Source organism: Scardinius erythrophthalmus, assembly GCF_964197995.2.
Source record: "Scardinius erythrophthalmus genome assembly, chromosome: 3".
Classification (NCBI taxonomy): Eukaryota; Metazoa; Chordata; class Actinopteri; order Cypriniformes; family Leuciscidae; genus Scardinius; species Scardinius erythrophthalmus.
Genome location: NC_138223.1, coordinates 46,075,076 through 46,088,734, shown reverse-complemented (window position 1 = coordinate 46,088,734; position 13,659 = coordinate 46,075,076). Strand labels below are relative to the sequence as shown.

Here is a 13,659-nt window from a genome sequence, read left to right as displayed (position 1 = left end):
AGCTGGCAACCCGGATCCCGAAACACTACTGACTTCGTGATTGGTAGATAGGTGGAGGGAGGCGCTCAGGCCAAAACACAAAATGACAACATCAACATCAGTTGAGGGCTGCAAGTCCACTTTTTAAATGACAATATCCTAGCCATACTACTGTTGTCAGTGATATAAGTATTTGAAATGAACATGATTTCTTAATGTCTAGTGACACATCAGGGCAATTTTATGATTAATTGAAATAGATTTCTTACATACAGCTCCTTTAATGATATAATTAAGTGATTTTTTAGTGATGATTGAACGTTATTGAAGACACCTGATATTAACAAGCAGAATCACTGAAGGAGAAAATCACAAATTGTAAGTTACCATTATGGTGATGGGTGTTTGCTTTAGTTGGCTTACTCAGATTGTAAGCCACCGTTATGACGATCAATGGTTGCTTTAGTTGGACTCTTGACCCACATATTATTAACTTTAGATTTTGTTTGGCTGTTGTATCTGGCTTATAATCGCCAGTTGAACAAATAAAAAAGTGATCTGATGGTGTTGGTTATATTATGACAATCATCATTTGAACTTGATCACTGAACTCATTAAAATCCTTCTTTCTGACTTCGATTTATGTCGTTGGTTACAGCATAACTGTGAATCTGCATAAATGCCCAGAATTTTCGATATAATATAAAGGATTTCTTAAAAGTTGTTTTAAAATAAAATCATTCTTTTAGGCACACACAGACGTCAAGATTCAGTCTATGCATCTCAACAATGGTGACGAGCAGAATATTCAATTAGGAAAAGTAAATTACATAGACAATTCAGATCATAATTTATCCATATCGCAATGCATGATGGGAGCAATTAATGAGTTGTGATTGGTGGCAGCCACTGCAACATGCTTTATTATTGTCACCATTGTTGAGATTCACAGGCTGATTATTGATGTCTGTGTTTTAAATGAACTTATCTGAATGTCTTTTGATCAGAACAATGTTTATTAAACATTTTGAATTATAAGTAAAGTACTGATAATCGTAGGCTGAAGAATCACAAAACTGCTGCTAACAAGTAAAACAAAACTATCTCAATAAGTTTCCTTTTTCAGATCACAGCATGATTATGTCAAAACATAACCAACACTATAAGATAACATTTCACTTCGCTCGTTTAACTGTTATAAATCAATAACAACAGACAAACAACAGTAAATATTAAGGTTAACATATAATGGTCTAGAGCCCAACTAAAGCAAACACCCATCACCTTAATGGTAACTTACAATTTGTGATTTTCTCCTTCAGTGATTCTGCTTGTTAACATCAGGTGTCTTCAATAATGCTCAATCATCACTCAATTAATCACTTTATTATCTCATCAGCCCTAAATACCTCTCCATCTGAAAGCAGGTGATGGTGATTTACTACTAATCAAGGAACCGGCTTTACTTTTATTTAGTAGTTCACACCTGATGAGACAATGCCCCTGCATACTTAATGAGCCATTCATTCAGGTGTGTCACCTATAGCTAACTTAAATATACAAGCTTCATAAAAATGATCATTCTAGAAGAAAATTTCAGATGGCATTTAGAGGCTTTTGCATCTGAACTTTTCATATACACACACACACACACACACACACACACACACACACACACACACACACACACACACACACACACACACACATATATATATATATATACAGTGAGGAAAATAAGTATTTGAACACCCTGCTATTTTGCAAGTTCTCCCACTTGGAAATCATGGAGGGGTCTGAAATTGTCATCGTAGGTGCATGTCCACTGTGAGAGACATAATCTGCAAAAAAAAATCCAGAAATCACAATATATGATTTTTTAACTATTTATTTGTATGATACAGCTGCAAATAAGTATTTGAACACCTGTCTATCAGCTAGAATTCTGACCCTCAAAGACCTGTTAGTCTGCCTTTAAAATGTCCACCTCCACTCCATTTATTATTCCAAATTAGATGCACCTGTTTGAGGTCGTTAGCTGAATAAAGACACCTGTCCACCCCATACAATCAGTAAGAATCCAACTACTAACATGGCCAAGACCAAAGAGCTGTCCAAAGACACTAGAGACAAAATTGTACACCCCAACAAGGCTGGAAAGGGCTACGGGGAAATTGCCAAGCAGCTTGGTGAAAAAAGGTCCACTGTTGGAGCAATCATTAGAAAATGGAAGAAGCTAAACATGACTGTCAATCTCCCTCGGACTGGGGCTCCATGCAAGATCTCACCTCGTGGGGTCTCAATGATCCTAAGAAAGGTGAGAAATCAGCCCAGAACTACACGGGAGGAGCTGGTCAATGACCTGAACAGAGCTGGGACCACCATTTCCAAGGTTACTGTTGGTAATACACTAAGACGTCATGGTTTGAAATCATGCATGGCACGGAAGGTTCCCCTGTTTAAACCAGCACATGTCAAGGCCCGTCTTAAGTTTGCCAATGACCATTTGGATGATCCAGAGGAGTCATGGGAGAGAGTCATGTGGTCAGATGAGACCAAAATAGAACTTTTTGGTCATAATTCCACTAAACGTGTTTGGAGGAAGAAGAATGATGAGTACCATCCCAAGAACACCATCCCTACTGTGAAGCATGGGGGTGGTAGCATCATGCTTTGGGGGTGTTTTTCTGCACATGGGACAGGGCGACTGCACTGTATTAAGGAGAGGATGACCGGGGCCATGTATTGCGAGATTTTGGGGAACAACCTCCTTCCCTCAGTTAGAGCATTGAAGATGGGTCGAGGCTGGGTCTTCCAACATGACAATGACCCGAAGCACACAGCCAGGATAACCAAGGAGTGGCTCTGTAAGAAGCATATCAAGGTTCTGGCGTGGCCTAGCCAGTCTCCAGACCTAAACCCAATAGAGAATCTTTGGAGGGAGCTCAAACTCCATGTTTCTCAGCAACAGCCCAGAAACCTGACTGATCTAGAGAAGATCTGTGTGGAGGAGTGGGCCAAAATCCCTCCTGCAGTGTGTGCAAACCTGGTGAAAAACTACAGGAAACGTTTGACCTCTGTAATTGCAAACAAAGGCTACTGTACCAAATATTAACATTGATTTTCTCAGGTGTTCAAATACTTCTTTGCAGCTGTATCATACAAATAAATAGTTAAAAAATCATACATTGTGATTTCTGGATTTTTTTTTTATTTAGATTATGTCTCTCACAGTGGACATGCACCTACTATGACAATTTCAGACCCCTCCATGATTTCTAAGTGGGAACACTTGCAAAATAGCAGGGTGTTCAAATACTTATTTTCCTCACTGTATATATATATATATATTATATATTATATATATTATATTATAATATATATATATTAGGGCCGGGACTCGATTAAAAAAATTAATCTAATTAATTAGAGGCTTTGTAATTAATTAATCGAAATTAATCGCATTTTAATCGCATATAAATTAGGGCTGTCAATCAATTAAAAATAATTGTGGAACATGTTATTGAAATAATGTTCAAATGTTCAAAGGGTGAGCATTGAAATAATTGTGCCTAGCAAATAATCCATACAATAAAATTGAACATTATTAAATTATTGAATATGATTAAATTATACATTTAATATTAAACATTAAATTATAAACATTATTTACACTTGCTTTACAGGTTTTTAACATTACTTCGAAAATGCTGCAATTTAAAGTTTGAGATGTTTTTCATCTGTTTTAGAAAGTATTTTTAGACTTTTGTTTTTTCAGAATAAAACTTGTTTTACAATCTTGAGCATGTATCTATATTTTAAATGCGTTTAATTAAGCCATTGCTGCAAGTAATTTGACCGTTAACAATATTTTAGTGTACAGTTAATCACAAATTCAGTCAGCATTGTCATGACTCATTATCCCATGATGAAAGGTAAGACGGTGAAACAACGTCACAATATCAAAGTTGATTCAATTTGCAAAACGGAAGCATAATTCAACATTGGTTCAACGTCGACATACAATCTTTATTCACCCATATTGAAAGAAGAGACGGTGAAACAACGTCACGAAATAAACAATGAAACAACGTCACAATTTCGACGTTGATTCGTTTTGCACAATGGAAACATAATCCAACATTGATTCGACCTTGGTCCCTTACGTTCACCGGTGAATCAACGTTGAAATGCCGGCTGTTTTTTTTATAAGTAAATGTTCCAATCAATGATCCAGGCAGCGCCAGCGCGTTCTCGTCTCCCTCCTTCATTTTACAGTCGAATGGTGGCTAGAACGGCTCCAGGTTCAAGGGTCAATATGGAATGGATTAATCTGCGTTATTTTTTCTCAGATTAATTAATCGTAATTAACGCGTTAATGTCACAGCCCTAATATATATATATATATATATATATATATATATATATATATATATATATATACACACACACTACCAAATTGGTTCACAGTTGGAAGCATCGCAATTTCTTTTTATTTTTCCACAAATTGTGCTTGCAAATTGTATAATATCCAAGGTAAACATGTCTAGTAATTGTGCAGTTAATTCTTATACTGTATTTTCAGTTTTGGAATATTTATCCTCTCCCCAAATTTGTCACTAATACACAGTAAAAACCCCAGTGTTAAAACAACACTGCTCAGAGCACATATGGTCCCACTCTACAGAGTAAAATTAACCCTGAAGCAGTGTTGAAGTTAATGAGATAATTAAGTTAACACTGAAGTAGTGTTGAAGTTAATGAGATAATTAAGTGATTAATTAAGTGATTGGCCATTAGTGGTGACACCTGATGTTAATATGCAGAATCATTGACGGAAAGAGAAAAAACAATAACAGAAAAAAGAGAAACACAAGAACTACAGCTGACTTTGAGTCATTACACATTATTGCACTTATTATTACCAGTTTGACTTTATTTCTGTCATACATCGACAAAAGTTCTTGAGATTCAACAGAAGTTTAGACGGTAATGTTTTATGGAATTTTTCTTTTCAAGTTACCATTTTGGTGGTCAGTGTTTGCTTTAGTTGGGCTCTTGACTCTTTTCATTATGTTAATATAAGTTTATCTCTGACTGTTCCATCATTGTGTTTATAAAGCACATTTGTTACTATAAGAGAAAACATGATCTGCTCAGAATATGTTTTGATGATAAAAACATTATCATCATGTAGTGACCTGATTCACTGATGTAATTCAGAGTCTAAATATTTGACTATATGCTTGATGTCTCGTTTTAGTATTGGTGATTCTAGTCCTGAGATTCTACAGTTTGAGATCCAACAGCAATAGGAAAAATTTTGAAAATACTTTGTGCAAAAAAGTTATTGTGTTTAAACGCACAGACATCAAGAATCAGCATATGAATCTCAACAATGGTGACAATACACAAACTAGTGACAAACAGATCAACTCTGAACATCACAAAACAAGCTACTAAAGTCAGAACAAAACAATAGCAAAATAAAAGCCAACAGAAAAAAACAATGAAAATTACAGGACAATTCAGCTGCATAATTTATTCATGCTGCAATGCATGATGTCAGCCATTGATGCGTTCTGATTGGTGGCTCCCATCATGCATTGCAACATGAAGCATTTGTTTGATTGTCACCATTGTTGAGATTCATATGTAGATTCTTGATGTCTTTGTGTGATTTTAAAACTTCCAGACCATTAAAACATTGCTGGAAGTAACTACTGTTGTGAAAAATTAATAAAACATATGGATAATCAGTTTATAATGATGGGTGACATCATTGAATCAGGTCACTAGTAATTTCATCATCAAATCATAACCAGGACTGCATTTCCAATAGCATCTTAAGCCTAACTTAATAACAGACCAACTGCAACAAATGGTCTGTACGCTCAAATTAGGCTTGCAATGCTTTCAGGAAACACAGCCAAAGTCATAGTTTTTCTTGCCACAACACATATGCTCTATAAACACAGAGTTGGAGCAGCCAGAAAAATACTAATGTTAAAAAGGAAAGGGTCAAGAGCCCAACTAAAGCAACCACTGGCCACCATAATGGTGACATGAAACAAAACATTCCATAAAACATTACCATCTAAATTTCTGTTAAATCTAAATAAGACCGTGTGTAGATGTATGACAGAAATAAAGTCAAACTGGTAAAATAATAAGTGCAATAATGGCTCGAAGTCAGTAGTTCTTGTGTTTCTCTTTCCTTCAGTGAGTCTGCTTGTTATCATCAGGTGTCACCACTAATGGCCAATCATCACTTAATTAATCACTTAATTACCTCATTAACTTCAACACTGCTTCAGTGTTAACTTAATTATCTCATTAACTTCAACACTGCTTCAGTGTTAATTTTAACACTCTGTAGAGTGGGACCATATGTGTTCTGAGCAGTGTTGATTTAACACTGGGGTTTTTACTGTGTAGTTAACTTTCTTTCCAGTGCAAAACAATAATATAAAAAACATAAATAAAAAAAACAGCTAATAAATAAAATCTAAAATATTGCACTCAAATACTGCATTCAAGCAATACAACACCTGTATGTATGCACATGGAAAATCTCACAGAAATAAATAAACCTCCAGACTAAGCACATTGTGCAGCTATTTTTCCCATGTGTACTTTTTTGATTTCTTTACAATGTTAGGCTAAACCTGTACTATCTCTTTTAATATAATCACTTTCTTATGAACTATATTTGAGTTTTAAAAATCCACATGATTACATAGCCTACCATATCAGCCTCTGGAGACGTCTGACGGACAAGGAACCTTGACATCGCTCGGCCGTGTATTCATTGTCCCTCACGCATTCCAGCCACGGGTTGGTAGTCATTTTCCCATTCAATTCTATATTTTTATGCTCTTTTCTTTTTCGCCGGCTGCTCGGAGGTAGTCATTTTTACATTTCCCGCTGTTGTTACTTGTCGTCATCGTTGCTACGATACGTGACTCACAATGACTGAAACGACCAATTAAAAGGGCATTCTCTGATGATGTTCCAAGATGTTAAAAACGCTACACTGATCACAGACAAACAGAGGGAGAAATTAGTATCTACCGCACCGTCTGTTTTTTTTTTTTCTTATCACCTACAAATGTCTTCGTTCATAGTCTGACATATATTAGAAGCTATATGTGTCTGTCATGGATTTGCACTGAATTGATTCTCAAAAATACGGAACAAAGTGCGTTCCATATCAGTTAAATACACAAGACTTTTATGTGTCAAATACGGAACGATTCCGTATTATACGGAACGGTTGGCAACCCTACACCTGATGTTAACAAGCAGAATCACTGAAGGAGAAAATCACAAATTCTAAGCCACTGTTATGGCGATCATTGTTTGCTTTAGTTGGGCTCTTGACCCTTATCTTATTAATTTTAGATTTTGTTTGTCTGAGGTAGGGCTGGGCGATTTAAATCGCGATATTGTTATGCGCATCTCGTCAGTGAAGCCGGTTCCTTGATTATTAGTAAATCACCATCACCTGCTTTCAGATGGAGCGGCATTTAGGGCTGATGAGATAATTAAGTGATTAATTTAGTGATGATTGAACATTATTGAAGACACCTGATATTAAAAAGCAGAATCACTGAAGGAGAAAATCACAAATTGAAAGTTACCATTAAGGTAATGGGTGTTTGCTTTAGTTGGGCTCTAGACCATTATATGTTTACTTTAATATTTACTGTTGTTTGTCTGCTGTTATTGATTTATAACAGTTTAATGAACAAAGTAAAATGTTATCTGATAGTGTTGGTTATGTCTTGACATAATCATGCTGTGATCTGAAAAAGGAAACTTATTGAGATAGTTTGATTTAACTTGTTAGCAGCAGTTTTGTGATTCTTCAGCCTACGATTATCAGTACTTTAATTCAAAATATTTAATAAACATTGTTCTGATCAAAAGATGTTCGGATAAATTCATTTAAAACACAGGCATCAATAATCAGCCTGTGAATCTCAACAATGGTGACAATAATAAAGCATGTTGCAGTGGCTGCCACCAATCACAACTCATTAATGGCTCCCATCATGCATTGCGGTATGAATAAATTATGATCTGAATTGTCTATGTAATTTACTTTTCCTAATTGAATATTCTGCTCTTCACCATTGTTGAGATGCATTGACTGAATCTTGACGTCTGTGTGTGCCTAAAAGAATGTTTTTTTTTAAACAACTTTTAAGAAATCCTTTATATTATATCAAAAATTCTGGGCATTTATGCAGATTCACAGTTATTCTGTAACCAACAACATAAATCGAAGTCAGAAAGAAGGATCTTAATGAGTTCAGTGATCAAGTTCAAATGATGATTGTCATAATATAACCAACACCATCAGATCACTTTTTTCTTTGTTCAACTGGCGATTATAAGCCAGATACAACAGCCAAACAAAATCTAAAGTTAATAATATAATGGTCTAGAGTCCAACTAAAGCAACCATTGATCGTCATAACGTTGGCTTACAATTTGAGATTTTCTCCTTCAGTGATTCTGCTTGTTAACATCAGGTGTCTTCAATAATGTTCAATCATCACTAAATTAATCACTTAATTATCTCATTAACTTAAACACTCTTGAGTGTGGACTCATACACTCCCAGGAGTGTTAATTTAACACAGGAGTGTTTGCTGTGTACAAAGAGCCGTAGTTAACTGACAAGCTGAGCCATATCGCATTAAATATCGCTGGCGATACGTCCGCGATATTGATGTGATTTGGCTCAGCTTGTCAGTTAACTACGGCTCTTTGTAGTAAATGCCACTCCATCTGAAAGCAGGTGATGGCGATTTACTACTAATCAAGGAACCGGCTTTACTGATGAGATGCGCATAACAATATCGCGATTTAAATCGCCCAGCCCTAGTCTGAGGTATCTGAGTTATAACTGCCAGATGAATGAAGAAAAAAGTGATCTGATGGTGTTGGTTATATTATGACAATCATCATTTGAACTTGATCACTAAACTCATTAAGATCATTCTTTCTGATTTCGATTTATGTTGTTGATTACAGCATAACTGTGAATCTGCATAAATGCCCAGAATTTTTTTATATAATATAAAGGCTTTACTGATGAGATGCGCATAACAATATCGTGTGATATATCGCCCAGCCCTACTTTGAACCAAAAGACACAAAAAGAGCAGAAAACACTGTCTAAAACATTTGTAATTCTTCACAATTATATATTTACTGTAGCTGCATTTGTCATATTCACCGTCTGACACCCGTGATCCACCGCTGCTCTCTAGACTATATAAACTTCCTGATATCATATATAATCTCAGTTTCATCATCAATAATAACAGTTTCTCCACTCACCAACAACAGCAAGAGTAAAACTGACATTGTCACTCGTGTCTGTCGGCTTCACCAATGTAGAGATGAGTTTCTCACTGGTTTTTAAGATACGGTTTCCATAGGAGGCTAGTTCAGCTGGGCTGACTGATGATGAAGATGAAGATGATGATGATGATGATGATGATGATGATGACTCTAAAATATTCCCTGAAGCGTTGAAGGCCACAGTCAAAATGTTGGTCACAGTCTAATTTATTGATGAGATAAACAGTGTCACAGTAAATGTCAACAGAGCAAATAAGACAGCACTGTTCTGTCAATCATATATTATCTACAGTATATAACTGACAAATGTTTGATTATTTGATTATTTTTCTCTTGAAGACTTACAGTCACAGAGAGCACTTGTGATGTGATGTTCTCGATCTTCTCAAGAAGATTTTGGAAACAGTTCTGACTCTGAAACACAATTGTGAAAGCAGTGGGCTGTTGATTTTGATCATGTTTTTCAATATTAACAGAGAGCCAAACATGTATTGTTACTGCACTGAAGGTCACTGTGAAGGTTCAGTGATGTTAGTACATACACACAACACAAATCTAGCAACAATAAATAGAACAACACATTCATAATCAGTATCATAAGCAGTGTCATATAAATTTATGAAGGACGTTGAATGCATAATAAGTACTACTGTGTCATTATCCCCCTAAGCCCTTAAGGCATTTTTAGAGTTGTTTTGTCTGAGTGACACACACAAAACTAAAGCCTCATAACTCCAAAACTACAACAAGGAGAGTCAAAAGGTAGGTATTGTTTGATATAACTCTTTTAAATGTTTTTGAAAATATAAATTACATTACATTTGGACATTCTCCTGCCGAGAAACTGCTGATAAATGCAAAAAATATATATATAATTTCTATTATGATTTTGCATATCTCTCTTGTTTGACATGCAATAACTCGGGAAGGAAATACGGTAGGGGAAAAAATCTACAGTACCCCTAAATGTGAGCTGCATCTGGATCAAATTTTCTGGTGATCGCATAAAGTACTCAAAAGTTACAGCATTTGGAACAAAGGTAGCCTTTTCCTCACACATGTGGAAGGCAATAAAAAAAATTGTTTTCTGAGTGACATACACAAAACTAAAGACTCATAACTTCAAAACTATAGCAAGAAGATTACATTTGGACATTCTCCTGCCGAGAAACTGCTGATAAAAGACAAAATATATATATAATTTTTATAATGATAATGCATATCTTTCTTATTTGACATGGAATAACATATGACACAGGACTACCTGAGCTGTATGATGTATTTGACATATTGTAGTATGTAGTACAAAAAAGTAGTTTATAAATTATGATTTTTTTTTCTTCTATTTATCAGCAAATAACTCAGCACTTAGGAGTTTATCAAATTGGCTACATTCATTGTAAATTTCAGACTCTAAGCTTTCAAATGACATCTATTTTAAGTTGATCAAGGTAATATTTTTAAAGAAATATGATGATTATTAATTTCGCAGCTAGGTGGCGCCTATGGGGGTACACTCGGTTTTAGAGGAATAACTCAGCACTCGTTAGGAGTTAATCAAAGTGATTAGATGCATTAAAAAGCTGAGATTTTAAGCTTTAAAATTGTTATTTTGTGTTGTTCCATTCGGTGGTTGCTTAGTAATTTGATTATGATTTTTTTTTCCACAGGGGAGTGTCCCGCCGGCCCTTCAACCTACTTCGGGTTTGAGGGGTTAAGACACAAAGAGACATCAAGCATCAGTGTATGAATCTCAACAATGGTGACGATCAAAAGCTTCATGCTGCAATGCATGCTGGATATCTAGGCTTTGTGCACTTTGACCTCACATTGTGGCCATAGTATGAGTATCCTGTGAGCTTGTGGTGAGATCACTGTGAGATCAAATAGTTGACTGGGTAACACTGTCATGTTATCTTTTGTTCAGAGGCCTAATGTGTGTGACAGTTCTGGGAGATAATCAAACAAATCATTTTGATGACAGGCATTTCAGAATGATCAAAACTAATTTTTAAATGGTGTGTGATGAGATTGATCAGTCCAGTTATCTAATCACATAATTGTATGCAATATCCCAAAAATTGCATAGGCTACAATACATGGATGGAAACATTGGCATTGTTAGTTCAACTCTAAGGCTCTATCAACACCCGGTGCAATGCAGCGCAAGTACGCAAGTGTGTTTTGCTAGTTTCAGCCCGACACAATTTTAATTTTCATGTCCTGCGCCACGTTGTTTAAATAGCAAATGCATTTGCGCCCATTTGTGCGGCCATGAGCTTCTGGTCTGAAAGCGAGGTGTGTTCAGGCGCATTGATGGTGCGTTTCTATTTTGAGGAACTGAAATAGATGCGCCATTGACCAACTGACACCTGGTCTAAACTCAATGGCGCAGTATGTATTTATTTATTTTTTATTTATTTAAAGAGTGCGTTAGTAATATGAGTCTATAGGCAAGTCCACAACGCAGTACACTCTGCTTATTTCACACACAGGGACGCGCAGCAGTTCACAAACATGCCAATTATTAAAAACAAAAGGATTACAATGTAAAATATTAATATTGTGTAAAATATTAATATTGTGTACATAAAGATAACGTGGAATCCGGCTTGTCCCTTAGATGGTGTTCTTGCGCTTTAACCTCGCACACGAGCAGATCCGTTTCCTCTCTGGAGAAGTGTTCAGTCTTTCCACCTCCAAATTGCGTCATGTAAATAGCGAATCCACCATGATGCGAGTGCAACTGACTTTTAAAGAGAATGGGAGATGAGACTCGGATTGGTTTGTTGCATGTTATGCCCAAAACACACCCATTACTCAAGAGAATAGAGACGACCCTTTTAGACCATGCACTTAAATTGTTAAAATGTAAAACTTCAATTTCAGAAACTCAACTTACGGTGCATCCTTCCTCCAGCGTTATATTTATATCTGCAATGACAGAAATCAGCATGAAGACAATAATAAAATACATCACATCAGACAAAAGTTTAGAAAATAATCTCATAAAGTCCTATCCATTTATATTGTATTTTATTCATTTTGATCTTAGTCCAGAGTGGAAGTCAGTGTCTCAATTTAAACTGTTATGATGTATCTCTACAAGCAGACCCACATAGCAACATTGTGTCGGCCCAGATCCGGCCCACATCTGGCACAAGTGGAAAGATGATCTGGCCCACATGCAGTGTGGAATTACGGCACTTGGGTGGGCCACTCCTGTTTGCCAGATCTGGGCCACAAGCAGGCCATAGCAATGCAACATCTCAGCCAAGAGCAAATAAATAAACCAGAACTGGACCTTATCTGAGCCACAACATCTGTGTATATTAAATATGAAGTCATCTCAGCCTTAATAAGCCTGTTAACAAAAAGAATCACTGAAAGAAAGAAGAGAACAGAAAAAAGAGACGAGCAGAAACACAAGAACTACAACTGACTTCAGCAACAGTCTAAGATGAAATCAACTGAAGAGAAAAGAAGACATTAAATCTGTGAAGATCTCAGCAGAGTATGATTAAATAACTCCACAAACAGCATTACCAGCTTCACTTATTACCAACCAGACTGACTTTATTTCTGTTAGACGTCTACAAAAGGTTTTATTGAGAATTAACAGAGGTTTAACTCTGGTTAATTTGAAGTCACCATAACAGTGATTAGTGTTTCCATTAGTTGGGCTCTTAACTCTTATTATATCTTTTGTCTTCTTTGGCTGCTGTTCTTGCGTTGTTGTTGTTTTTGCCTCTTCATGATGACTCGCTTTTACATTAGTCCTAATTTGTAAGTCGCTTTGGATAAAAGCGTCTGCTAAATGACTAAATGTAAATGTCATGCTGCAGTAACAGAGGGTTTGTGTTGTGAAACAAATATTAATGTGACAACACAATTGTTAAATTATAAAAACCTTAGTGAATCAGGCTGTTTCATGATGATTATCAAACCATCAACAGGAAACCATCTTCATCTGATCTCAAGTCAATTTAGCTTTCTTTGCTGCTGCAAATGTGTTTGACAAACACACTGTCATAGCAGCCAAAATAGACAATAATTAGAATAAGAGTTAAGAGCCCAACTAATGGAAACACTAATCACTGTTATGGTGACTTCAAATGAAACACATTAGAGTTAAACCTCTGTTAATTCTCAATAAAACTTTTGTAGACGTCTGACAGAAATAAAGTCAGTCTGGTTAGTAATAAGTGAAGCTGGTAATGCTGTTTGTGGAGTTGTTTAATCCTCCTCTGCTGAGATCTTCACAGATTTAATGTCTTCTTTTCTCTTCAGTTGATTTTATCT

General features: G+C 35.9%; 1 protein-coding gene across 1 annotated transcript in view; it reads right to left on the bottom strand.

The window, feature by feature from the left end:
* Positions 1-12,313, bottom strand: part of LOC308687922 (adhesion G protein-coupled receptor E3-like) — a gene marked incomplete at its 5' end in the record, with an annotated part of 61,686 nt that extends 49,373 nt beyond the window's left edge. The window contains 3 exons of the mRNA XM_081360742.1: positions 9,334-9,559; positions 9,703-9,771; positions 12,260-12,313. Coding sequence (XP_081216868.1) covers positions 9,334-9,559; positions 9,703-9,771; positions 12,260-12,313 — 349 coding nt within the window. The remainder of the gene's footprint in view (positions 1-9,333; positions 9,560-9,702; positions 9,772-12,259) is intronic.
* Positions 12,314-13,659: the final 1,346 nt, after the last annotated feature.